The sequence below is a fragment of the Wyeomyia smithii genome, chromosome 2 (assembly GCF_029784165.1).
Source record: "Wyeomyia smithii strain HCP4-BCI-WySm-NY-G18 chromosome 2, ASM2978416v1, whole genome shotgun sequence".
Lineage (NCBI taxonomy): Eukaryota > Metazoa > Arthropoda > Insecta > Diptera > Culicidae > Wyeomyia > Wyeomyia smithii.
The window spans coordinates 268,236,495-268,264,277 of record NC_073695.1 but is presented as its reverse complement, the minus strand read 5'-3'; the positions used below and the strand labels follow the sequence as shown (position 1 = coordinate 268,264,277).

Sequence of the window (27,783 nt, the reverse complement as noted above, 5' to 3'; positions counted from 1 at the left end):
TTCTCGAGGAGAATTAGAAGTTTATTTCTAATATTGTTATTATTATTAGCTAGGCATAACAGGAGTTTTTAACATGACAATTTGTTCGTTCGCTCGTCATTCCTTTTGTAAAACCGCCACGGTGTGATGAATAAATCATTAATAATAACATGTGAATAAGAAAAAGTCACGCTTCTACGTGACTATATGTGAATACATTGCATTGCATTTGAATTACGAATCAAATTCGCCTTTTGATTTAATGTGATGAACAGTAATTGTTTCCATAATTAGAACCAATATGTAGAAGATTTGAAACAAGACATAATACAACAATGAGTGATGTTGTTCTGTGGTCAATTCACGTCGTGCGCTCAAATCAACTCGACGTAGTTTGCAGGAAAGAGGCCATAAGTGCCGTCGGGAGCTAGACCTTGCCACCAGCCCTCATCGATCTGATCGATGTGTGTGATAATGTCCCCGGGATCGAAACTAATCTCCGAGTCATCCGCAGCCTGATAGTCGTACAGGGCTCTCGCCCGGAGCATGGCGTCCTCATCGGACAGATCAATCGTTGCATTCGGATCGAAAAATTCCTGTGGTGGTTGTATCATTTCCGCTTGTTTTCCGTTCAGTGCATTTTGTTCGGCTTCCAATTCCGCTCGCAGTTCATTGATCAGGTTCAGTTCCTCCTTGGCGTAATCCGGTGTGAGAACTGGTTCGGGTGCTACAGGCTGTTGCTGCTGCTGGATCTGCACCGGACTTACCTGGGGAGCGGTACTGTTAAGGAATCTGGCCTTAACCGAACTCACCTTACCGCTAGCTTCAGCGACTTGTTTAATATCCTGGTCCCGCTCGGTTCGACTATTGTCCGAAACCTGACGTGCGTAGTCAGCCTTCGCCGGGCTCTGGGGGCTCTCCAGAGCCGCTTCCCGTTTCTCAAACTCGAGTTCCTCCCGACGACGACGTTCCTAAAATTTTAATTAGAAAGTTTTGTAGAAAACTTGATACTTGAATGGAAATTACATACTTCTTCTAATTTCATTGTTTCGCTTAGTTTACGCTCATATTCCAGCTGCAATCGATGCTTTTCTTCTTCCTCCTCTTTGCGCCAAAACTCATCCCTCTCGGCCGGATTGATCTCCTTCGTTGGAATGACTCGATTGTAATTGGTGCCGACCGGTTTGGGTGCGTCTAGGGATAAAGGAAAAATCATTTTAGCTAAAGGACATGCTGTTCCTAACATTTAAATAATAAAGAAAGAAAAAATTCGCATCTCGAAAGCGTGAGCACAAATGAAAAAATGATGGTTAGACCGTACTGTATTCCGGAACAGTGTCGACACGACTCTGCGAGGAAAAGTATTAGTTTGATAGCAGCACACTGCCAAGAATAAAGAACACACACAGTATTGAACAAAGTCAAGCGTTAAACAAGAAATGGTCTGTACCTGCCAAATTCCACATTGTTGCGAGCGAAGAAACACGTGACTGCCCTGAAACAATGCTGATCGTCAGTACCAAAGTTGGACAAGAACTTTTCACTCGCAACGCTTTTAACTCTATTTACAATTTAATTGTAGAATAATTCCGAAGAAGAATTACTAAGGATTTTTTATTTTAAATCAGTTATAATAAATTACTATTGTTTCAAATGAATCCAGGCTTCAAGAGATTATTTGAATGAACTTTCAGATGCTAAAACTAAAACTCTAAACAATGCTTAATACTATCTTTACTTAATTCTTCGATAACTTTCTCAGAACTCGGCACAGGACAGGACACATCATTCATTGTTCCTACACTATTGTGAAATTGAATGTTTTTAACAGTTATTTAGAATCAAAGAACTTACACGGATTACTTTCTTAATTTAACTTTATTCCTTTAGTCAAAGCCTAACAAGTGGAGCAAAGGCTTAAGCAAAGTGAAATTTATCAATAGTTCAACCCAAAACAACGTCTCGACGGTTAGCATAATGGAAAGACGTTATGGATATTTTTGGAGGGTAGACGGATCAAAGTAGGCCTTGGCCAGAATCGGACAAAAAATTTTCGCTCGCGTGATATTTTGGAAAAAAAACTTGTTTAATGTTTTCGAAATTTAAAAGTGTTTCGTTTTTGGAAAGTTTGCAAATAGTTGTGTTTTGTATGCTGCGCAAAACGCGTATAGTAATGCCGTGAACATAAATCGACAGAATGGCTGGAAAGCATGTAGTGTGGTACTACGCCACCGTCGTCTGCAGTAGATTTTATTTTGCGTCTCATCACTGTGTGTTATGTGTGTATGTGACTTGGAGCGAATGCATTTGCATTAGCCATCGGCTGATGATAGCAGCAGGAAGCAACGGTCCCGATAAGTACCTATGACTAACAACAACTTATGATGATCTATAACCAATATAAAATTCTATTCTTTTTCGTGGTTTTACAAGTGAAACTTTGTGATGTTTGTGATTGTTTATTCATTTGTTCAGAAGTTATATTGAGTGTTCTACCACAAATGATGACGCATCAAGACAATTACATAAATTTAATATTTTATTTTATTAATAAATTTTAATTGCTTTCGTCTACTAGTCAAGCAAAAAATGAAATAGAATAAAACTGAAACTTAAAACTGTCTCAATAACTATAAAGTGAGCTAATTGTTGTAATTGAGAGTTGCAATAGTTTTTGTACGAATTTGTTGAGAATTTGGTTTGACATATTTTCTAATGTTTCCACATTAAAACCCATGTAGTTCATTCGTGCTAAACCAAATCAGTTTCAAAAGTTTATTTCGAGTCGTTTCAACAACTTATCCAGAGGGGAACTGTGTGTATGTGCAACTTTTCAATCTCACTCGATTTTCTTAGAGATGGCTAGAACGATTTTCATAAAATTGTTCTCAAATGAAAGGTCAATTTAGTTGTAATCGGATTTTTAGTTTAAAGGTTATGTATCAAAATGTAAAAATAATGAAACATTATTATCTCGAAAACTACACAACCGATTCGAACAAAATTGGTTTCAAATGAACGGGCTACCTGAAATACTCTTAACTTTTGAAATTCATAAAGATTGAACTTGTGGTTCAAAAGTTCTGAAAAAAAACTATTTTGAAGACTGATTAATCTCACTCTTTTTCTCAGAGATGGCCAAACCGATTTTCATAAAATCAATGTCAAATTAAAGGCCTAGCTGCCCCATAAGACCCTATTGATTTTTTTTTTTTGCAATCGGACTTTTATTTTGCCTGTTATGTTCAAAAATGTTAAATCCAGCTATGAAAAGAAACATATTCCGAAGACTACTTAAATTCACTCTCTTTTCGCAGAGATGGCTGAACCAATTTCCACAAAATTAGTGTCAAAAAAGTAGGAGGGTGGTATTCAAGACACGACCGCATGACGTTGACTACCGTATTCTTAAAAAAAAAATATTCCATTGAAGCAAATAGTAGAGGGAATTGCAACGCTTTTTTACAAAACTTCTGTAACAAAATTTCGAGGCTCCAAAAGGTACCAGTTTCCGATTATTCTCGTCCAGAATTCCAGCCATTTTAGTATTTTGCAGTAGCCATTTATTACTAACAGCCATCAGCATAACGGGTGAAACAGGCCGGGGATGACCGGTACTATTTTGTCTTTCCTCCTTTCAGCTGCTAACACCTAGCGCTGTCGTGAAATTAACATCAACATAAACATGCATTTTTGCAAGGTTTTTTCCGCTAGCAACAGCAATTGTAAAACATAAAATTCAACTAACCGCTTCTATTATAAAACTGCGAGGCACCAAAAGGTGCCAGTTGCCGATTTCTCGTTTACTGGTTTCCGTCCAGAATTCCAGCCATTTTAGTATTTTGCAGTAGCCACCAGCATCACGGGTCAAACCGGCACGAGATGACCGGTACTATTTTGTTTTTCCTCCTTTTAGCTGCTAACACCGAGCGTCCGTATGTACCCGGTACGGTTTAATAATGAAACTGATGGGGTGAAATGTTCGAACGATACGTTTTATACCAAGGCTTCGTCAGATAATTAGAAAAAGGGAGGGGCTACATAGATGATGGAATGGTAGAGACAAAGGTTTCTTGAAAGCTGCGCCGGCCGCTGTCGTAATATTAACACCAACACAAACATGCATTTTTGCAAGGTTTTTTCCGCTAGCAGCAGCATTTGGTAAAACAGAAAATTCAATTTGCCGCTTCTGTAACAAAATTTCGAGGCACCAAAAGGTGCCAGTTTCCGATTACATTGTTGTTTTCTGGTTAATCTACTAAAAGCCACCAGCATAACGGGTGAAACCGGCACGAGATGACCGGTACTATTTTGTCTTTCCTCCTTTCAGCTGCTAACACCTAGCGCTGTCGTGAAATAAACATCAACATAAACATGCATTTTTGCAAGGTTTTTTCCGCTAGCAACAGCAATTGTAAAACATAAAATTCAACTAACCGCTTCTATTATAAAACTGCTAGGCACCAAAAGGTGCCAGTTGCCGATTTCTTGTTTACTGGTTTCCGTTCAGAATTCCAGTCATTTTAGTATTTTGCAGTAGCCACCAGCATCACGGGTCAAACCGGCACGAGATGACCGGTACTATTTTGTTTTTCCTCCTTTTAGCTGCTAACACCGAGCGTCCGTATGTACCCGGTACGGTTTAATAATGAAACTGATGGGGTGAAATTGTTGTTGTTTAAATTTATCTGTATTTTTATGCTTTTGTAGGGTATAATACATGTTTTTTACAAGTATAAGTGATTCACATTACTGTTTTCATCTTTAATGTGCGAGTTTTGATTTTTGTTTTACTACGCTTTCTAATTGTAGAGATTTTGAATTTTGGATTGTCCACTTTGGTGGCGCTTGTTTGAAAGAAAAGAAAGGAAACTACTTGAACCTACTATTTACAGCTTAAAATTACTATTTACAGCTTAGAACTAACTTAACCTACTATGTACAAACCGCTTATTAAAGCGTATTCTGAATGCTGACATTTATGTACAAATTTGGTTTTGGTTTCTGTTATTCTGGCATCTACTTTTGGAGTAACTGCTTCTTGGTGGAGATCTGTGATCCTGGTGTCATAGGGACAATCGAGGATCATCCGTAAGATTCGGTTTTGCGCAATCTGTATTTTGTCCCTGTGAGTTTGTGCACATGACTCACACTGCCAGTTTGTTTGTTCTTGAGAGGCGAGATCTGCGACAAATTAGCGGGTATAGTGACCGAACCAAAGCTGAGCACTTAACCAGTGTCCTCTCCACATGCGATCGGAAAAGAAGCTTCTCGTCGAATAGCAGCCCAAGATAGGTAACTTCGGAAGATCACTCAACCCCGGTACTGTTCATGACCACAACGCATGATGGAGGGGGCTTCAGTTTAGGGGATTGTCGATGAAGGAACATTATTGTTTGGGTTTTGGAAGCGTTGATCTGAATTTTCCAGGTGTTAGCATACTCGACGAAGGCGTCTAAGCATCGCTGAAGTTTGTTGGTGATCTCACGAGGCATTCTTCCCTTGACGGCAATTGCAGTGTCATCTGCGAACAGAAAGAGCACACAGCCATCTCCCAGGGAAGGAATGTCGGAGGTGTAAATGTTGTATAGCAAAGGGCCCAGCAGACTGCCCTGCGGGACCCCTGCTGGGATGGAAAAAGTATTTGATAAACAACCATTCAGCGATACCCTGAACGACCTCTGCCGAAGGTAGCTACAGATGATTTTCGTCAAATATGATGAAAAGTTGAAGGCACAGAGCTTGTATACCAGACCGTCATGCCAGACATTGTCAAACGCCTTTTCGACGTCCAACAATGCCATGGCTGTGGACCTGGATACAGCCCTGTCCCTTCTGATGTTGTTCATCACCCGCACCAGCTGGTGCGTGGTGGAGTGACCCTTCCTAAACCCAAACTGTTCCGGGAGTAAGATGTTGTTTTCCTCAGCCACCTTCATCATGCGGTTGAGGATCAGTTTTCAAACAGTTTGCCCAGCGATGAGAGTAGGCTGATCGGACGGTAGCTTGATGCTAACGTTGGATCTTTCCCGGGTTTGCGGATCGGTATGATCTTGGCTATCTTCCAAATGCTTGGATAGTAATGCAATTCCGAGCTTCTGTTGAAGATAGAGCTCAACAACAGGTGAACCCTGTTGCTGAGCTTTTTTAAGACCATATTGAAGACCCCGTCAAACCCAGGAGCCTTCATGTTCTTAGTACTCATCAGCGCTGAGCAAACCTGTTCTGCTGTGATTTTATGTTCTTGAGGAACGGTACAGGGGGAGTTTTCGAGGTCGCGGACGCACTGCTCTACCTGGTCTTCCATTGGACTAGCCATGGTCGAGCCAAGCAAATGCGATGAGGCAATGTGATCGCCTACCGCATTTGCTCTCTCGACCGGTGCAACAAGAAGCCTCTCTCCGACCCTGAGGGGAGGAACTGGTTTGGGGTGCGATTTCAGCACTTTGGCTACTTTCCAGAATGGCCTGGAGCGGTCGTCCAAACTTTGGACTAAGCGTCCGAAATTTTCATTCCGGAGTGAGACCATCCTAGAAGCAATTTGCCTATTCAGATCGGTCACCTCGAGCCTAATGTCCAGATCCCTGGTCCTCTGGAACTGGCGTCTACGCACATTCCGCAGTCTAATTAGCAGCCGGGTATGGGAATCAATAGCAAGGAACTTACCCCTCACAGGAACACGTCGCACACACGCGTCGTCGGCCACGTTTATGGCTCGTTGGAGACCCTCCAACGCCTGGTCGATGTTTTCCACGCTGTCGAGCGGCGGCGCCTCATCGATGTTGTTGTCCACCATTCGAGCAAAGCGCTCCCAGTCGACATGATGGTAATCTTTCCGCAGACAGCTGGCAGGAGCAACACCGATCCCCACCTCAGCAACGACAGGTTGGTGGTCTGAGCTCAGATCGTTGTGGGCCACTGGTTTGGAGAGCTCGATGTTGGCCAGGAAGAAGTCCAGGGTTGAAGGGTTCCCCGCTGGGGAGATGAAAGTCGGCTCATCCGGAAACTGCACCGTATAAAACCCATGCTGCGAGTGTTCGAAGAGTTGACGACCGTTCTGATTCTGCCGATAATTTCGCCAAGCCTCGTGCCGAGCATTTAGGTCTCCCCCAACGACGAAGCGGGAGTTGGTCCTGGTGATGGTGGCCAGGTCGTTCTTGAACTGCATTGCTGTACCGGTGCTGATACTACACTGGTGAGGACAGTAGACGACGATGAACCGGATGAACCCGGTAGCTGATTTGACCTCCACACTAAGGGCTTCGATGATGGCGGTGTGGATGTGCGGCAAGATGTTGTATTTCATCCGTTTTCTAACGATGATCGCTATACCACCCCCCCTGGAGTTGGTGCGATCGAGACGGATGATGTTGTGATCCGGCAGCCAAAAACTGTCGCCGGACTTCAGGTGGGTCTCTGTGAGTAGACCCACGACGATGTTGTACTTGCGGAGAAAGTCAGCAAGCTCAATGTTTTTTGCTCTAACAGAGCAAGCGTTCCAGGTGACGATGGAGATGGGTTTAGGATCCATATTGGATAATAAATTTACCGAGCACATGGATTTGCTCGGGCTTATTGCGACACGCACGAAGGGCATTGGTCATGCTGCTAAAAATTTCTAGCAGCTCATCCGCAGAGTACTTCTCGGACTCAGCGCTCGGTGGTGTTGTTGTGGGTGGACGCCAGTAGCCAGGGGGGGGAGGCGACCGTTGAGTGGTGAGTGTGGAAGGTCAAGTTTCGTACGCGTACTTGGTAGCCCTGCTTGCTGGGATGAACGCAGAGGAGGAAAATCTTCCGCCCTGAAGACCGGTGGTCTGTCTTTCTTCCTGCTCGGCTGGTTGGTTGACGACGCCTGCTTGCGGATATGTTTGAAGCTCTCCCTTTTCGGGCACTGTCGATCAGAGCTCTGGTGATCACCGCCACAGTTAGCACACTTAAACTGTACCGCACCAGCATCGTCCACAGGGCAATCCGACGTAGAGTGGTCCTTGGCGCAGATGTTGCAACGCGGTTTGATGTTGCAGTTCCGGGTACCGTGACCGAAGTTGAGGCACCTCTGACACTGCGTAACGTCTCGACGGCCTCCTCGATAGGGCTCCCAACGGATGATAATGGAGAACAAAGAGCGGATGGCAAAGCGCTCAGTGTAACTGTCCCTTTTGGGAAATGAACCAGAAAGAGGCAGTCCGGGTATTCCCTTTTATTTTCATTCCTGAGTTTGATCGGATAGACAGCAATTGGGGCCAATTTGTACCGATCCTTGATTTCGGCACCGATCAGCTTGGGGTCGAAACCTGGCAAGCCTCTGATGACCACCTTGAATGGCTTTTCCCCAGGAATGTCGTGGGTGAAGAACTCAGATTTAGAATTTTTCAAAAACTTCGTGGCCTTCTCAAAATCCACCTTCGTGTGGAGCATAACCTTCGTACCGATGCCGCATAACTTATATTCAGCTGCTACGTCCAGCGATGCAAAGTCGCTAATGAGCTTGTTGAGAGGAACGTTTTTCACTACCAGCGGGGGAAGCTTCACTTTTACCGTATTGGGGCTGGCAGAATCCGGAACATCAGTCGGCCCGCCAAAATCTCCAACGTCGCTAACGTTTGTCACCGTGTCGCAGTCAGCCACACTTTTCGAAGTGCAACTGCTTTAGCCTGGTTTCTTCTTTTTACTGCCTACTTCAGCAGCAGAGTTTTGTTTCGCAGGGCTCGAGCCTGCTCTTCTCTTTTTCTTCGACATCACACAGCGATGCAAGCGACGAACTGTCGCACAAAACGGAATAAGTTTTTTAACTAACCCGGCTTTTCAGAAATAGAACTGTACTTCTCAACAGTCTGAGAGCGAATGATGATGGGGTGAAATGTTCGAACGATACGTTTTATACCAAGGCTTCGTCAGATAATTAGAAAAAGGGAGGGGCTACATAGATGATGGAATGGTAGAGACAAATGTTTCTTGAAAGCTGCGCCGGCCGCTGTCGTAATATTAACACCGACACAAACATGCATTTTTGCAAGGTTTTTTCCGCTAGCAGCAGCATTTGGTAAAACAGAAAATTCAATTAGCCGCTTCTGTACCAAAATTTCGAGGCACCAAAAGGTGCCAGTTGCCGATTATAGTTTCCTGGTTAGTCCGTCCAGAATTTCAGCCATTTAAGTGTTTTGCAGTAGCCATTTACTACTAAAACCACCAGCATTACGGGTGAAACCGGCACGAGATGACCGGTACTATTTTGTATTTCCTCCTTTCAGCTGCTATCACCTAGCGTCCGCATGTCACTGGTGCGGTTTTGGAATCAGAATGATGGGGCGCCGGCCGCTGTCGTAAAATTAACACCAACAAAAAGATGCATATTTGCAAGGTTTTTTTCCGCTAGCAGCAGCATAAACATCGGAAACAGAAAGTGACAACAACAATAACAACAAAGTCAGATCGATTGTATCCGTTAGTGTCGACTGTGCTTGGGAAGAGAGGTAGTGATTGGCTGCGCGGTATGATTTAGACAATCGATATTAATCACCAATTTTTCAATAGTGTATCTCAAACAATAGTTTGTATTTGTTAAATAAATTTAACCGTAAAAGAATTTCTGATCGATTGATGCCAAAACCTCGAAAACCTGATTATAGATGACTGCAAAATAAGCGCTCAAAACCTGACCACTTTTCTCTGGTTTTCCCTGGTTGAATTACTAAATTTTCAAATTCAGGGGCCTAACTTCGATATAGACGTTAGTCAACGTCAAAAAAGGTCTAGTTGCCTCATAACACCCTATTGAATTTTACTGTAATCGGACTGTAACTTCGTCTGTAATGTATCAAAATGTGAATATCAGGAAACTTTATTATCTCAGAAACAACACAACCGATTTGAACAATACTGATATCAGATGAACGGGCTAGTTAAGGGTTAAATAATGAATTTTGGTTCGAGTTGTGAAAAGAAAGTCATATTTGAAATAGAAAAAAAATCCTACTATAAATAACCGAATCTAAAATGATATTTTATCGAATGATATATAATTAAGTTCAACCTAAATATGAGTACAGTGACGTTTCGATTATAGGTACCACGATCAAAAAAAAAATCCGCGTCATATATTTGAAACATATTTATTTCATGTTATTTGCATGTGTTAATGTATGTAAACACATATGAGTTTGAATGCTATGTTTTAAAAGTTCGGTATAATTTCACTGTTGGCTACGAAAAATTTGTTATTTGGAGTGATAAATAAATCTTAACAAGGTCTATTTTTTCTGTAAATTGAAGTGTTCGTGTAAATCTATTTAAGCGAACAATAAGTTTGAATGAGAAAGGCTAGGTCTGACCGCTAGGTGGATTAATTTGTTTTTTTTGTCATATAACTGCAGTTTAAGTTTCGTAAAGCGGGCAATGCATATAGTTTTACAAGGATGTAAAAATGGACGAGAACTAGCTTTACTAACAGATGAGAGTCAACTAATTGGCCGATAACTTGATGCTTCAGGTAGTCTCGAGGTACGATGCTGGCCTAACAAGCCAGTTGTGGTAGGTTCAAGTCTCCGCTCGGAAGGGACTGTTAGTGTCAGTAGGATCGGAGCGCTAGCTCCGCAATTGTCCTATACACTTAACGCTGGTCTGTGTATAGTAAACAGAAGGTCGAGTTCTGAACCGGAATGTAGCTCCAAGGCTTTGCTTTGCTTAAAATTGAAGTGACTTTACCATTATACCATAGTAAAGTATCAAACATAATTCAAAGCATCTGTTAAAAATTTTCACGAAAAAATTTCAAGAGCTTGAGTGAAATATTTTGATGAGAATATAGAAAATCCCATCATCTCCTGGTGTTTTCATGTTTTTGACAATAGATCGTACTTAATTTAAGTTTGTTTCCAGTAGCTGTTCAGAAAGAAATTCTTGAGTGATGATTAAACTTTTATGATACTTAATTTTCAATATGACTCTTAACAGTCACCCACTCTTTAGACAATAAACAGCCGAAGGATATATCCCAGAACAAACCATTCTCCGGGATAGCCAATCCCAGAATGCACCAATGCCCAGAAAACTATTTTCCTGAATTACAGTTCCCAGAAATAAATATTTCGATGTATTTCTGATCATTACAACGTGTATATTTGAAGCATTTGCTTTCCAAAATTATACTTGCCTTTCCTTGCGGACATCGCAGATGTTCAGCACAAGTCGATGGCGTGAAATTTCATCTTACTAGCTTCCTTTAAGAGGGCAGTAAATTTATTAGGATATCCCTCAATGTTATTCAATGTTCTGGGCACATCCTTTAAAGCATTCAATCTAGTAGATCAAAACTGGGTTGTGCGCAGAGCTTGCCAGACACACAGTTTTTCTTATATTCGAAAAAACTATGTGTCACCGCTCCTGATGCTGATGCTTGGACAATCGCCAAGCCTACAGGCACATCTTGCGGATTCAAGAACGCTGAGACTTGGGCTGGAACGATATCATACGATGTCTTTCATCGACGATTTCCGTTCGCGACTGTCCTGGGCATTTGAAGTTGTTTTTTGCATTCGTCGAAGATCATACTGCCATAAGCATTAATCTATGCTCTTTACGCGGATTTCGGATTAACGCGGTTTTTTTTCTGCGCTACGTATCTCGCGTCAAAAGCGATCTTGTTGTACAGAAATAGAAATAAAGTCATGTGACGTTTTTTTGTTCTATCACGTGGTTACTTGAATGATAAAATGTTTCAAACTTATCACGTGAGCTAGATTGGGATTACTGCGATCACGATTTCTACTCTAATCGAATATAAAGAATTTACTTACTGTTTTCGTAACCTTTGTTTAACAGTTTTAAACCATGTTTATTATTTTAACCACTGAGTTAAATGTGTTATCACTGAGAGAAGAAGCTTCGTCGAACCCAAAAACATGTTCTTCCAAACATGAACCCAAAAACATGGAGCGCTTTCAATATACTGTGCCAGAAGCTCATACTTTGTGTCTATTTACTAGCTTTTTATTAATGTCTATGGTTAAAAGCAAAATAGATTGTTCTGTTGATTATTTTTAATTAATCTATTATATTTTTCTTCTGCAAATTGTGTTCCCGCTCCAGCATGGCGGCAACCTATTAAAAATACCTTTTTTCCTTACACACATGTTGTCATGCATTTCAAGAGTCAGAGTAGTTATTTGTCGCACGCGTTTTCATTTCGTCCGATGAAAACGTATCCTTTGAAACTGAAACACGTTCGATACAGTCCCTTTACGGCGAGTGATATGGACACCTTTAGTCTTTCGAACGCGATCTGTTTCGGTTTTCGATTACAGCTGCCGTTGGGCCAAGTGTTTCCAAACATCGAATGCGCTAGAGGCATATTCGCTGACACTGGAATTTATTATACCATGATCTTAAGTTCCCGTGATTCAACACATGTCGCAAATATTTGAGCGTTGATGAAATTAATAACGGGTTTGCTCATGTTATATAGCGTTGAAAACAAAATGGCTGCCCATTGTGAAGATTGAAGAAGGCACAGTATTTTTCGCAAAATGCCGATGTGTTAGTTTCTTTTGATATGGTATGATTTTTGTGTAGAATTGAGTTGGAGTATCAAATTGATACGATGAGCATAGCACCTACGTCAATTCCAACGAGTGAGAAAAATAAAAACAGTATAACACCAGTGAAAGAGGGAAGCGGTGCATAAGTTAATTAATAAGCGAACAGAAGAAAAAATAGATAAAGACGCGAATAAGTAGATGTCTGCTGAATTTAGAGTGATACAAAACAAGCTGAGTACTCTGAGCAGAAAGTTGGAGCGGTTGAGGTTTATGATAGAAACTGACAACGATGATCCCAATCAAAATCCGCAGTGCAAACAGTTTTTACAGCTGCAGTAGAAGATTATCGAGAGTATGAATGCCGATTACAACGTTTATCAACAAGGAGCTCATGGCCTCGATGTCGGCGACGAAGAATCCACATGACTAGAATCATCTTGTATCCAAGTTGAGACGCTTAACGGTGAGTTGTATATTGTCTTTACTCAATTGTTAGAAACTTCCTTGAACAAGGGAGAGCCGTTGGTTGAATCACCTTCCCATCAACTGTGAACGTGTCCCAGCTGCCACCATTAAGGGTACCACTCAATGAGTATAAAAGAGAGGTGAGGAGGAAACTCACTAACACTTGCACGCGTTCCTCTGCTCGCCCCCCTCCGCCCATAGTTGATGCCAAATAGTGACGTAGCTATTTGGCTTTCCCATTGAGTTCGTCTAGTTGTTTACATTTGAAGCATTTACTAATACTAGAAAAATTCACTCTCCTCCTCACCTCTCTTTTATTCTCATTGGGTACCACTGCCGTCGTTTAATGGTTAGTAGGAAAACTGGTACGTGTTTTAGTCGATGTTTTCGACGATAATGGCGCGCCACAGCTCAGAATCTCTTGCTTCAAAGCTCTTCCACCTTCGGAATAAATTAACAGGAAATGCTGCGGGAATCATTGATCAGGAAATTATTATTATTAATGATAACGATGCAGCTTGGGTTATACTGGCGGCAGCGTTTTTCGAAGATCGTCGGCTTGTTATTGATAAGCATATTGATTCGTTGCTCAATTTACCAAAACTTGTCAACAAGAATGCAACCGATATGCGCAAGCTAGTGGATGCATGTACAAAAAATGTGGACGCACTAAAAAATATAAAAAAATTGGTTGGTGAACCGTAAAACCATCAAGTTAGACAACAAAACCCGTAAGGCATGGGAGCTTAAACAAGACTCGGATTTTTTGCCGAACTTTGATTCGACTTTTGACTTCTTACGCGAAAGGTGTCGAGTACTGGAAAAGATTCATCCTCTTACTAAAACAACGCTCAAGCATGCAACACGAATTCAGTTAGAAAAATTCGTAGAGGTAAAGGTTCGTGTGAACGTGGTGCAGGTGCTACTTTCTACAGCGGTCATCCTTGTTTACGACAAGAGCGACGCATTTGGGTTCCCATTCGAATTTCATACCGGAGTAATTCACAACTCAATTTGAATAAGGCACTCGCTAACGTTTCATTTCCTGTCTGAATGATATACATATGAAGGTTAAATTGAAGATCCATACGAAAATCAAATCCCGAGTGAGTGATTTTCCTGACGTTCTTGGAGTTTTTATCGTGTCCAGGCAGCGTTGCCAGGTCATTTTTTAAAAAATCTGGAAAAGGCAAAATAAAAATCTGGAAAAAATCTGGCAGTCATTTCGTGGGGTGAAAGGTTAATTTTTCGGATAAAAGTCTTGGTGTACGCAAAATTTGAGGTGACAAAATTGCAAAATTTCGCGCCAAAATTGAAGTGATGACCTTTTTGCGGAACAGAGAAAATAAAATCTGGATAAAATCTGGATCATCCATGAAAAATCTGGATAATTTGACATCAAAGCTGTTTACCTGGATACATGTCCAAAAATCTGGATAATCCAGCTAAATCTGGATACCTGGCAACGCTGATCACAGGGCAACTACCTATAACGAAGGTGGATTGTATCAAACTCGTATTATAGGAGGGTATTGAACTAGCCGACCCGCACTTCAGTACTCCTGATCGAACTGATATGCTTCTTGGAGGTGAAGTATTTTTCTAAATGCTAAAGTCAGATCGCATTAAGGTTCCCAATACTAATGAAATTCTACTGAATACCCAGTTCGGCCGAGTGTTGAGGTAAGTTTTCAAAGAAAATATCATCGTTTTTTGTTACGGTTGAAGAAAATTTCTAATTTCTGGCGACTCGAGTCGGATTGTGATTTCGTATCTTTGACAGTTCTATCGATTTCGTTCGATACAGTCCTTTTACCGCGAGTGATAAGGATAAATTACTATCATGACAAAAAACGTTCTTGAGCACAACTGAAGCAGTCCAGTCATCCTGCCACAATGCACTTTTCAATCTTAGGGGCCGTTTCTAAACCACGTGGTCATATTTTGGTCACTTTTTATACCCCCCGTACCCCCCCGTGGTCTTTTGGCAACCCCCCCCCCCCTCCTTACGACTTTAACCACGTGGTCTTTTCGTTTGTCAAGTGCCAAAAATTCACTTTAATGTTTACATTTTTATTATTAAACTTTCAGTACATTCTATGTTTCTAAAATGCAAAAGCTTCATTCTTTACTTGGCGGCAACAATAAATTATAAGTCAGGAAAAAAGACCACGTGGTCATTTCGTAAACCCCCCACCCCCGTGCGTGGTCTTTCGTGGTCTTCTGACAAACCCCCCCCGTCCCCCTCTTTATGACCACGTGGTTTAAGAACGGCCCCTTATCTTAGATACACATAATGTTCTACAAATCTGCAAATAACTGATCTGCCGGATTGTAGGGCTAGTAGCGAACTTGGAGCAAAATAACAGTGACTTTAGTGACTTTTTTCATTAAAATGGTGACCAAATAGAGACTAAATAGTAACCAAAAATACACAAAAGAGGGTTTTAAAATTTATTGTTGAACCATAAATGAATTAAATTTTATCTGAAATTTATGTCTTTAGAACATAGGATGTGCAATGATTTGTTCTCATAGAAAAAAAGTCTAACTAAAATCTGTATCATAATTTCACTTTGAAATGGTTGTAACAACACCTTGTTCAATATATTCGAATACAAGTTTTCGAGTTATAAGTGTTAATGAAAGTACGTGAACGAATGTATGCACTCTCGAACACGCATTTGTGTGTTGGTGGTCTGTCAGTTGTATTTAGTTCTTGATGTGCGATGTAACGAATCCGGAAAGTCGTAGTAAAACGATTTTTGGTCAGTGACTGCCCTTGCACAATATTCAAACATCTCAAATCGTGTGAAGCTAAGCGAGATTTCGTTTATTGAACCATCGAAAAATACAAGGAAACATTCTCTTTGGGGGATCGTTGAAAATTCTGTCGGCCACGATCAGCAAAGATGCCGCAAGTCGTAAAATTGTGACTGTTATGAAGAAGCGTGTCCGGCGAAATGATAACGTTCAGTTTGTAATTCCCACCCATCTGAGTATATCTATTGAATCGGTCCACAATATTTTGGCCGATTCTTTTAGAAAAAGAGGCTCGATAGAGTGAAAATGATACTTTCACAACTCGCTGTTCGCGAGTTCATTGTTTCTGATGAGAAACTATTTGCCCTGGAGTGTGACTGGTTACACAAAACAATCGAATGTGGGCAGCAGCAAGAGACAACATTTCAGAGTTCTAAAGGAGTGTTCCTCGATTGCAGAGTACAGCTTTAGTGATGGTCTCGGGAGCAATTTGCAAGCGAGTAAACTTCCTCTGATTTTCATTTACAAAGACGCCGAATTTAATGCTGTTTAACGGTAGTTTTGGAAAAAAAACGTTACCCTGTGTCTTCGAAAACTCTTCAGAGCTAATTACTATATGTTCTAGCAAGACGGTGCATCAGCGCATACTGCAAACTTGACTCAAGGTTGGTATAGGGACAATTCGAGGGAGTTTTTGAATAGAAATAAATTGCAGTTAAGTTCACCTGATCTCAACTCAATAAACTTTTTTTTACAAAATCTCCAACTTGTAAAGCGGTTATCCAGAAAATCTGGGAATCCGTGCCGCCTGTGACAGCTTCGAAAAGCGTTTGAAGTTGGTCAAGCTAACTAAGGAAGGGGGTTTTCAAAATATATTAAAAATAGCATTGTTCGTTCCGAAAATCTGCAAAAACAATACTAAGCCTGTTTGTCCCATCAATCATTTTCCATGCATATTTAACCCACTTGACATTTTCTAATCAAATTCGTCCCACTAAACACTCGTTTGTTTGATCTGGAGCATGGGACAAATATTTGTAGAACGGGTTATCATTATGGAATTTCGAAATGTCATCTGGTGAACACCGGTAGGTTCGGATGATTGAAAGCAAAATCCTACGAATTGAGACCTAAACACGACTATGCACAATATAAGCTCGAAATTTTTGAATCCACTTCAACCAGGAGGAACAGTTGATTTGAGACAAGCAAATTAAACTACAAACGTAATTTCACGCACAACACTGATTTAAGACGCGAGTAGCTTGTAGAATAAACCTTTACATTCCTTTGCTGCTCTTAAGGTTTAAACACAATTGATACGTTGCGGCTGCGTTTGCGGCAATTTGACAGTTAGCCCATACATTTTCTGTCAAATTAACGTCAACGCAACGCAAACGTATCCATTGTGCTTGGGCCTTTAGACAATTCGTTCGTAACTATTCTGCACTGTTAGCCCCGGAAAAGAAAAGATGTATTGGTTAACAATACAGTGAATGAAACGATAGAATCAATAATACACAACTTTTCAGCCTTTCGATTTTCAGCTTTCATGATTCAGCACATATGTTATACATTTCACTTATACAACAATTCAATTTGATAGTAATTGCATTCTCATTTCATTGATTGAGAAATCAAATTTTCAGGTCCAGGTTAAAAAAACACGAGTGAATGTTTTTTTTTCGTTTTAGTAGAATATTTTTCTGGAAGGTGGTTCTTTCTGGATAAAAGTTTTTTCGGAGTTGGTTAATTCTGGATACTTATTTTCTGAGCATTAGTGCTTTTTAAGAAGCAGTTTTCTGGAAATTCTGTGATTTCGTTTTCTAACGTTTGCATTACAAAAATGGACGAAAATTGCCAAATTTCCATGGGTTTACATGTACTGACGAAATTACCAGAAAGAAATTGACAACGCTAACCGTGATGGCAAAAACAGTGGAACTACTCCGTTTAGAGTGTGCATACTCCGCCGCGTCGAAAACGGATATCGTTTGGCACTTTGGTACTGTTTGACAACAACTAGAGTATCGAAAGAAAGATGGACGGCCGAAAACCTTGCGCGACAAGAAGCTCCGAATGATGCTGAAGAAGAAGACCAAAGAAAAAGTTGCTACATCCCTGCGTGCGCTTAGAGCAAGCGCACCGGTGAGTTGCCATTTGAGTTGCTATTTTCACAACGCTGGCCGTTGCTATTTTGGATAGCAACCGATTTTCGCACCTGTCGTTGCTAATGGGGATTACCGATTCCACTCTCTCTTTTTCACACCGGCAGTTGCCAATTTCTAAAGACCGTCACTAGCCAGCGTTGGCAAAATGTTTGTTTGTGATGTATTTCGCATATTTTTTGCGTATCTAGTAATAACCAACCTATCCGTAAGTCAATCTTTTCCGGAATGATCTACGTTCTTTCTGCTTCATAAAATGTTTCCTCCATTTCACGCAACTTTGTTTTAACTTTGTTTCCGTTTTCCCAAGTTATCTATAACATAATTCTTTTGCAGGTTTTTTTACTTGTGCGTACATGGATTTTTTCATCCTTACATGTTTATTTAAAGTAATTTCGTAAAACTGGGCACGTCCCGCAACGTTGGCTTAAACGACTATTCTACTGAAAGCTGGCGAACTTTCATTAGTTGTATTCTGTATTCTATGATGTCTTGGTTCCCACAGTTTGCTATTAATATTTGAAAATTTGCCACCAAAAAAAAACTTGAATATAGAACGCGGAAATTGTTTTCGAGTATTTGGTTGATTCTAGTGATGAAGAAAGTGATTTCGCAAAACAAATTTCCTTATACGCGATTAATAATATGTTTTTTGGAATGATTCGGGGCGGCTCTCCGCCTAGTAAATAGCCAAACATTGACCGCCATACGGAGGAAGGTGCCATCCAGCGTTTTAACAATATTTTTATGGGAAACACCCGTCAATACAGATGACCATTTCCAACGCCGCTTTCGAACGCATCTCAGGTTGTTTTTGAAGATTGAAACAGCGGTAAAGGAGAAAAATGGTTTTTCATATAACGACCGATCTAAACGGGAAAATAGTTGGTAATACTCCCGAGCAGATTTGCTTAAACCTTCCAGGTATATTGAATAATATTGGCCAATCTTGTGAGGATTTGCGCTTTCTGCATCGTGCAGGTTGCACACCAAAATGCAAACCAAAATGGTCATTTCAATAAAAACCTATACAAAATGTTCACCTGCCCGAAAAAATACCCTGTGCAAAAATTCAGCTCAATCAGAAACAAAATTGAGTAGTAATTCACGCCGACACTGCGTGGCCAACCAATTGAGTCCGCATTCGAAACACTCATCATCTTCGTGATATTATTACGAACATTCACTATCGAGCACAAAAAAACAACAGTTTGACATTTCATCAAATAGCAACGATTCGGCTCGTTGCTATCGCGTTGCCAAATTTAATAACTCGCTACTACCCGAGGTGGGGATTGTTATTTCCCAAACCAACATAGCAACGCCCGGTGCGGTTGCCGCGTTATGGTGGGAGTTGCCAAACTAGCTTTAGAAACTTCAATTTAGCCACTGGTGGGCTTGCTCTTAGCCGGGAGGTCGGTGCAACATGAACATACGTCATGTCAAGAAGCGGCAGTCCCGTCCACTGGTCTCGAAGCTGCAGGCGACAGCGGCTGAATAAGATGGTCAAGTCTAATGATGGGGAAGTTATCGATATTCATCGTTAATATCGATAACTACTTCATATTGATAATATTGTTAAATTTTAGTGCCAGCGATAATTATCGATCAGTCGCAGGCGGCAGTTCAGGTGGCACAAAGTATGCGAATTATTTCTTGCACTTACGAAATTTCATATAGTAGTTATCCAAAAAAGCCAATTATTGTTTCCAATTCTCTACTTGCCGAATAGACTTCGGTAAAATTCACAAGTGAACAAACAGTATCCTTGCTTTTGCGACCTCGCACCCCCTGCAAAAACTATCGGTAATTTAAAAAACTTCGATGTTATCGTTAACGATTTTGCTCGATATTTCCCATCACTAGTCAAGTCGAGTCGATTTTCACGGCGAATCGCGACTTGACGAAGGTGATGGACGACGAGATCTATCTCACGATGGATGTCAACGACTGGCACTTCGTGTTTTACTTCCCCCACGAAAGAAGTGAGCTCCGAGCTGAAGTTCATTTCAAACACTAAGTTGCCAGTCACATCAGCACCATGAAGGTGCTGATGTGACTGGCAATCAGCTAGAAGGGGATATCAAAGCCGTTCTTCTTCCGGTCCATACTGGCCGTGAACGGGGAAATTTATAGTACGAAGTGCCTGTCGAAAGTTGCGTCGTTCATCAAGAAATACCAAAAAGGCGATGACACGGTGTTCTAGCTGCATCTGGCGTCGGCCACTACTCGGGCAATCGTTGGAGGCGATGAAGCAAAACGGATGCATTTGGGAAATTAATCCGTTTAAGCTATTTGACTCTAAATAACTCCTGAAATCGTTTAAATCGTTGAAATTCAGGAATTTTTAAACATCTTGTCATTGAAAAAATATTTAAAATTTAACCTTTGATCGAGAAATTCTTCTCAATCGAGGTAGAAATTTGACGTCCTGACTAAACTTTCTACCAAAGTTTTATTGTAACTTCAACTTTATTTAAAAAAAAAATTTCCACCCGTAGAAAATACTTTGAACTAAGTCACATACGTGTGCAAAGTTTCATTGAAGTTAAACTCCAAAGCCCCTATTAATTGTTTGTATTTACTAATGACTAACTTATTTACCAAATTAATCAATGTCAATAGATCAAGTTTTGCCCGTTTTGCCACCTGATGTTCAATTTATTAGTCATAGTCAGCGTTGCCAGGTATCCAGATTTAGCTGGATTATCCAGATTTTTGAACATGTATCCAGGTAGACAGATTTGATGTCCAATTATCCAGATTTTTCATGAATGATCCAGATTTTATCCAGATTTTATTTTCTCTGTTCCGCAAAAAGGTCATCACTTCAAATTTGGCGCGAAATTTTGCAATTTTGTCACCTCAAATTTTACGTACCCCAAGTCTTTTACCCGAAGAATTTACCTTTCACCCCACGAAATGACTTCCAGATTTTTTTCCAGATTTTTTTTTTGCCTTTTCCAGATTTTAAAAAAAATGACCTGGCAACGCTGGTCATAGTAGCCTTTGTCTACGTTTAGGATCGAAGTAGGCCGTGGCCGGATTTGGACGTCAAAATTTTCGCTCGCGTGATATTTTGGAAGAAAATTTGTTTAATAGGATAGTGCGTGTAAGTTACAGGTGTTATTGCGAAGTGGGTTTATTCGGGAATGTTTGTTGTGTTGTGCTTGATGCGGAATATTCACTTAAGTTCCTGTTGCTGTTCATCGCTGACAGTTGCCGCACCGATTCGACGCTGGAGTGCTGTGCGTTACAGAGGACCGGCTCCGGTGGATACCCACTACAACGAGGTTGAGGAGGTCGAAAGTGTAGAAGAATCATCGGTCGGCGTGCACTGCTTGCTGGAAGGTGTTGTGTTGTGCATAGGCCTGCAATTACTATTATATTTTGAATTGTTGCCTATCTTTACTGTCCGGAAAGCGGAGCGCACTATGCGTAGCTCACAAACCACTTCCAAAGTCAAGGTCTTGGTGAAACCGACAGTTAGGTCGTGAAGCAGGATCATCGCTCTGGATGTGCTGCTTCCCCGGTGAAATTCTGTTGGGCGATGTGAGTCTAGGGGCTATCTACAGATAAGTACACAGTTTTTTTTTGTTTCTCTATAAAGGTGCTAGTATTAGTAATGAACTAAGCGTGTAACATTATTCAATTCACCCGATTACCACGGTTATGCGCGGCCTAGTTCGCAGGCTTTCATTGACAAGCATTGTTTTCGTCTAGAAAATGTTAGTGTAGTTTGTGGGAGTTTGGAATATGCGTTTTACCATAATCATATGCTTTGATTTTTTGATTTTACTAGCTTTTGAGCAGTTGTTTTATGTAATTTTTCATATATTCTATTTATGGCTTTGTCAACAAATTTAAGACTATGTTCTGTATAATATGTATATCTGCTTTTTTTAAATTTTTGAGGCTTGGGATGCATGGAACATTGCCAATTTTCATATTTAATAGGCGATTCGTACGTCGAGTAGAGAAAATCGACATAAACGCCGGGTTCCTGCACGTCTGTGTCGGCCAGAAAGATTGAAGAGGTCGTTCGTTACGTTTCGTTGAATCGCGTATTCAACCCGGGTGAGTTTTGCTGATATATGGATTTTTGGAGTGTAACGATTTCGCAAAATGAACCCAGATATTTGATAATAACTGTCTCATCATCACCGTTTAGCCGGAATCTGCTCGCGCAAACTATATTAATACATCGCGAATCGAAGTAGATTTCGTTCAGTCGATAAATATCGTGTTTGATCGAATGACTACGCGATATATGCCTTTCAAAGAACCGCGTTTGCTTTCTCGAGGATATTCTGGATTAGTAATAGACAAATATTTGAATTCTTGGTCGGCCTAGCACATTTTGTGACTCGGTGCCCGCATTTTGTACGCCGTATATCAACAAAAACGTTGACAATAAAAAAAAACTAGTAGGGCTTCAGGATTTGAGTGGAAGGAATGGAGAAAATAGCTCGTATGCTACGCAAGATAAGTAACCTTTTTTATGGAAAAATAACTGCGCGCGGATTCATCGTTTAATTCTACATTATACCGCTCCGTATGGGTTTTTATATATACAATTCAAATAGTTTTTTTGCTTCGTTTCCTTAAAACCACCTATGAAAATAGTATGTTGGTGAAGCAGTTGATAATTTTCCTATATGATGATTTTCAGGTGCGGGAGGTGGTTCACATGCTTTGTGCCACCTGCGACATATCAATGGTTGTCGTTGACACTAGGACTTAAGCGGTGTTATCGATGGGAGGCGGTTGTCGATGTTAAAGATGGGTACCAATAACTTTTCTATAATGTAATGGAAAATATGGGAAAGATCACGAAAGATCTTTATTCTTGTACGAAAATAGACCTGGAACTGAAATTTAAAAAGCAGGGTTTTCTATAAACTGCACACTATTTACCAATGTCATTGTCGGACTATGGTGCAGTAATGATAGCCAAAATCTTATGCTTCACTTTTTCGATTTTTATAGCTTTTGGGCAGATGTTTTATATAATACGTTCCAATTATGACTGGTTCGGCATTTTGTTAATAAACTTGAGACTATATATTGGTCAATATGGATAACTTCGTTTTTAAATTATTAAGGCTTTGTATGCATGAAACTTTGCCAATTTTTCTATTAAATAGGTAACATTCACATCGAAATGTCGTATCCCCGAGCGTCTGCGTCGGTAGGAGGAAAAATAGCGGTCGTGCGTAATGCTTCGGTGTAAACCGCGTTTCCGGTTCGGGAGAGTTTTGCTCATATGAACGTTTTCGAAATTAAGTGATTTCGCGGAGTTTACCCAGATGCTTGTTCATGTCTCACCGAAGATTTCGTTCGGTTCGGATAAATATCGTGACTAACGAAAACGCGATGTATACCTTCCAAAGAATCGCGGCCAACGTGTACTCGAGATTGACAAATAGCTGGTTGCTACAAGTGGTGAAGGCTACTTCACGCGCGTCGTACGCAGAGGATCGCGGTGTTTGGCAAGAAAGATACTCATGGTTCGTTTCCGTAATAAGCGCGCATCATTTTTATATTCCGTTTTTCAGGTGTGTTTTTCGCGGGATCGTTTTTTTAGAGCAGACGAAGTGAATACGAGAGACGTCGTTAGTCGATCTGTTATATAGAAAATATCCGGTTGACCGAACCTAGAGAGACTCCGCGTTTATACATTTCAAGAGGCCTATCTTCAGATAGATCAACAACGCGCAATAGCTTTCGGTATAAAGAGGATCACCTTACGAGGAGATATCCGATCATTTGAAGTTGTCTCGATTCGTTCAAAGATCCAGTATCCTTGCGTACGATTTATTGTTGCTGTGTTACATTTTCAAACTGAATAAGTTCGAATCGCATTATGAATATCGTGGCGGATGTAATGAACTCAATGGCGCGACACTTGTTGTAAAGAACCCGACGCTCGAAATCAGCGCATCGTTCACCAAAACGAACCCTGCTGTATACCTTGCCCTTTCTCCAACATCCCAGTGATTTCTCGTGGAAGTGCAGAGGTGTTCTCGGCTTCCATAAAGCGAGTATCACGTCAACATTTTTCTATACAAACTCCTTCTTTGACCTGCATTCGGATGCGGCCGGCGCTGGTATTGCCTGATAAACATATTAAGGTCACCAGTTTTTACACATTGAGGATGCATGTTGGTCCCAAGCATCATCTATTGGTTCTCTGTGTAATTACTGCTGATCTGGCAATAACGGAGTAGCAACCGCGGGCGGTCAATCATGCTCTCATGCTCATGCTCATGCTCATAGTAGCCTTTGTCTACGTTTACTAAAGGTGACCAAAATTCGGTAAAAATTTACAATGTAGCAATTCCTGAAAACAAAATCTACTGTTCCCAAAACGGGAAACTATTGTAATGCTATTAATAGAAAACCTTAACGCATTATCACGGACGCAATGAATGCCATCGTACAAAATAATTGAGATGCATGTGAAACTGTTCGAAACAATCAAAATTATTTAATTATTGCGATCTTCTACCCCTCGCGTTCGTTTACACCTTGCTCGAAGCAAAACCACAAAAAAAAGCCGTTTAGTTTCCATCCCCGCCCTCGATAGCGCAACAGTTGTTGCACGGGAACGGCGACTGGCTCAGCCTGCTTCCACCATTGGTGGCGCATGCTGTGACTAATGCACCAACTGTTGTTTTTTTTTTTTTAATTTCAAACCATTATGACCTACTTGTTACAGTTTCACGCTCTCCCCTTTCACCGGCTGTTTGGATCTGCCGATTACATGTGTACAAATAGGAGTATGCTGTATGGAGCCAAATTGCCCCGCTCAAGCAACTTACCGTTGACCCGCGAGTAATCTTTGACCTTGAAATCGTTGACCACTACTTTCTGGAGTTTCTCCATGATCCGCGCTTCTTCCACATCATCCTCATTGGCCGCGTGAATAGTGATGTGGGCGCCCTTCAGCAGATTGCAAACATCCCGGACGTGCTTAGCACAAGAGCCCTTACGGGAAGTAGGTGCTCCTTCACTCTAAAAAATGAATACCACGAGTAATACCGATTGTTCTTATCAACTATTCGGATTGCGATAAAAAACAGTAACTGCGACATTTACCTGCCAATTGATGAACACAAATTTAGCAATTCCAGTCTCTCTGTTATCCACCCGTACGAATCCATACTGCACCTTGCCGGAATTAAACTCGGCGGCCAATTCTGCGATACCATCCTCACCGGTTTCCTGTACCTTTAGGACGTTGCTTTGTCCCTCGTACGAGAACAGCGCCCAATTAGTGCTGCTTTTGGTGTCGACGACGCTCTTCCAGGCCCGCACGATCGAATCGCGATTTTTGTCCAAATCTATCGACATTTTTGTCAGTGATTTTATCAGCCTTACTGCTACACCCTAGACCATGACAACAATCGAGTCATTGATGATGATGACCATATGCAGACGACGCTTCAATTCAATTCATCACAACAAAACGGCGATACTTGGAAATCGGTTTCAGCCCAGACACAATTTAAACAAAAAATATTTATATCTTCTCGACCACACATCGAATCTATAACTTATTTAGCACTGAAAAAGTTGGTGAGAAACTCGTCGTCGTTGCTTCTTACCATTGCTGGCCGTGGTGGAATGTGGCTCAACTGGCCGAATGAGCAGGCGACTAGCAGAGAGCGATATTCTCACTGTTCATCGGACACCAAAATATATCGCTCTTCTGCGAAAAGCATATATCCTAAAGCAAAGTAACTCTATAATTTTCTCCAAAAATGTGTGGTAGTGAAAGCGGAAAATCAATGCATTGTATATTTTCTTTTCAACTTACCATCCTACCTTAAAAAATAAAACTGCCATATTTTATCGTAAGATGTCGTCGTATGACGTACTACCTATCTATTCAATCTTGGTGGTGCGTTATCTTCGCCACCCTTGCAGATTGGTAAGCACTTGCGCTCTCAATCTCCACATTTTCTAACACGCAATGCTTCATTATTTACGTTCTGTGTATGTTTTGTGAATGAAGCAAGTGTCAAAAACTCATAAAACAGTTACCCATTTTCTCTCACTTTTCCCGTCTTTCTCCAGCTCACAATTGTGGGTCGGCCACGCACACACACATGTGATCTGTCTGCGATCATCTCATCAGATACCGGTGAGCATGTAACTGACTCATCCGCTAGCTGTTGTCATGAATGCAATCGCAAACGCGACGAGTCAAACGCAATTTTAATGTTGTTCAAAATGGCTGTTCTGAAGTAGAATACTTCTCTCAGGAAGTTCGGCTACATAGGGATGTGAAATGAAAATCTAAAACCGAAAAAAGTGAAGAATGTGTCCAATTTCAAATGCTAATAAATCGGTTAGTATTCGATGGATTTCCTTCGTTCTTGCAGCAATAGATTGGAAAATCTTCTAAGATTCTTCCCAAATAAAGATAATTGTAATTTTATTGTTCAAACTATTGTACTATTGAAAATAGTCAAGCCTTGTCAAAACTAAAAATTCGACCTCTGATTGGTCGTTATATGATTGCTTCCCAAGCACGGTCGACAGAATCATATACCTTGCAATTTAAAATATGCTATATAAGAGCCTGTTTCAGCCGAAGCCGCTCATTATAGTTCTAAACAGCGACAACAGCAGTCATCCCTTAGTAGCAGCTAGTTGCAGCGGATCTCAGCATCTATAGCTGCTGGGCCAGCTGATGCAGGGGCAGCGGATACCTTTGGTAGCATATAGCGGCCACAACTGTGGCATGGATACGGATAGCGTAGCAGTTGCAGCGGGTATATCTGATCATGAAGCATTTATGCAATAATTGAATGAAAATTGCAATTACAGCAATCGGCCTTTTTCAAGGCTACTAAATGTTTTTGGAAGAGCATAATGAATGGTTATTAATAAACTGCAACTGAGGTTTGATGTTGCTGCAAATGCACAGCAATGTGATGTTTATTACGATTTGTTGATACTGTGCTCAACAAGCGGTATATACGAAACAAAGCCGATTTCAAAATGACTGAGCAAGCAGCCGGGTTATCTTTCTTGTAAAAGTATTCTACTTCAAGCTTGCGGTCGTGGCTTTGCACACAACCCTCCTGTGATTTTTTGCAACACCGTAATAAAGTTGAATGTTATTTCCAAGAAATTATTTTCAAGTTAAACTCTGTTTAAAGTTTCAAGCGAAGTGAAAATCTAATTCAAAATGTTGATTTTTTCCTGAATTGCACAAAGTGTCAAAATTTGACTTTGCTGAGAACTGTAAGCAAGTTCGACCTATCGAAATCGAAGGTTGTGGATCACATCTTTTTCAGTTGGGCTTAATTTTTTCACGCACGCACACATTAGTGGAAAAAAGAAACTATAGCGGAAACTTGACAATTCAGCGCGTTTATATTCTGTCAGTTTCTTTAAAACTTTAGCTTTATGGCATCAAAAATATTGAGAATTTGGTAACCATGTACTGATAACAATGATAAAATAATGCTTGGATTCCCGTTTCACTATAAACTTTTTCAATTTTCAGCAATTCGAGGTAATCTTCTTCACTCGATCAAAATATAGGTGTAGCCAGGGCGCAGCGGAGGGAGGGTTTCGTCGATTTTTCCCTAAAATATTTTTATTGACACCAGATCTCGACGTTCCATGTCTCTATAACTTATTTAGCATACACAAAATTAGATTTCTCGTGCTACCATTTCTTACCAGTTATGGCAATGCCTAAATAATGGACATGAACCAGTTATGGCCTATGGAGTTTAAATGGAGTATTGCCATAACTGGTACCATTGCGCTTATGCGATAAATCCACATACATAAGACATACGTAACACTCAGGAAGAAAACTTCCAAAAAAGTTGGTACAGAATGATTTA

General features: G+C 40.8%; 1 protein-coding gene across 2 annotated transcripts; it reads right to left on the bottom strand.

Annotated features, from left to right (window-relative positions):
* LOC129721218 (drebrin-like protein) lies at window positions 1–25,881 on the bottom strand. Of its 2 annotated transcripts, XM_055673526.1 has the most exons (6): window positions 25,734–25,881; window positions 25,013–25,643; window positions 24,736–24,928; window positions 1,430–1,474; window positions 1,010–1,173; window positions 1–950 (listed from the first exon to the last, which is right to left on the bottom strand). In XM_055673526.1, the coding sequence occupies exons 2-6, from the start codon at window positions 25,265–25,267 to the stop codon at window positions 354–356; spliced, it is 1,254 nt and encodes a 417-aa protein (XP_055529501.1). In that variant the 5' UTR covers window positions 25,268–25,643; window positions 25,734–25,881; the 3' UTR covers window positions 1–353. The 2 variants fall into 2 exon arrangements, with proteins under 2 accessions (XP_055529501.1, XP_055529502.1); XM_055673527.1 differs by lacking the exon at window positions 1,430–1,474 and having other exon boundaries at window positions 25,734–25,876.
* Between the last annotated feature and the right edge of the window lie 1,902 nt (window positions 25,882–27,783).

Excerpts from the sequence above, each read along its gene's own strand:
- LOC129721218 (XM_055673526.1), bottom strand. The coding sequence starts at position 25,267 with ATGTCGATAGATTTGGACAAAAATCGCGATTCGATCGTGCGGGCCTGG. Across the intron at positions 1,475-24,735 it reads AGATTACTCGCGGGTCAACG|GGCAGTCACGTGTTTCTTCG; the intron begins GTAAGTTGCTTG and ends GCATTGTTTCAG. Across the intron at positions 1,174-1,429 it reads AACAATGTGGAATTTGGCAG|ACGCACCCAAACCGGTCGGC; the intron begins GTACAGACCATT and ends CTTTATCCCTAG.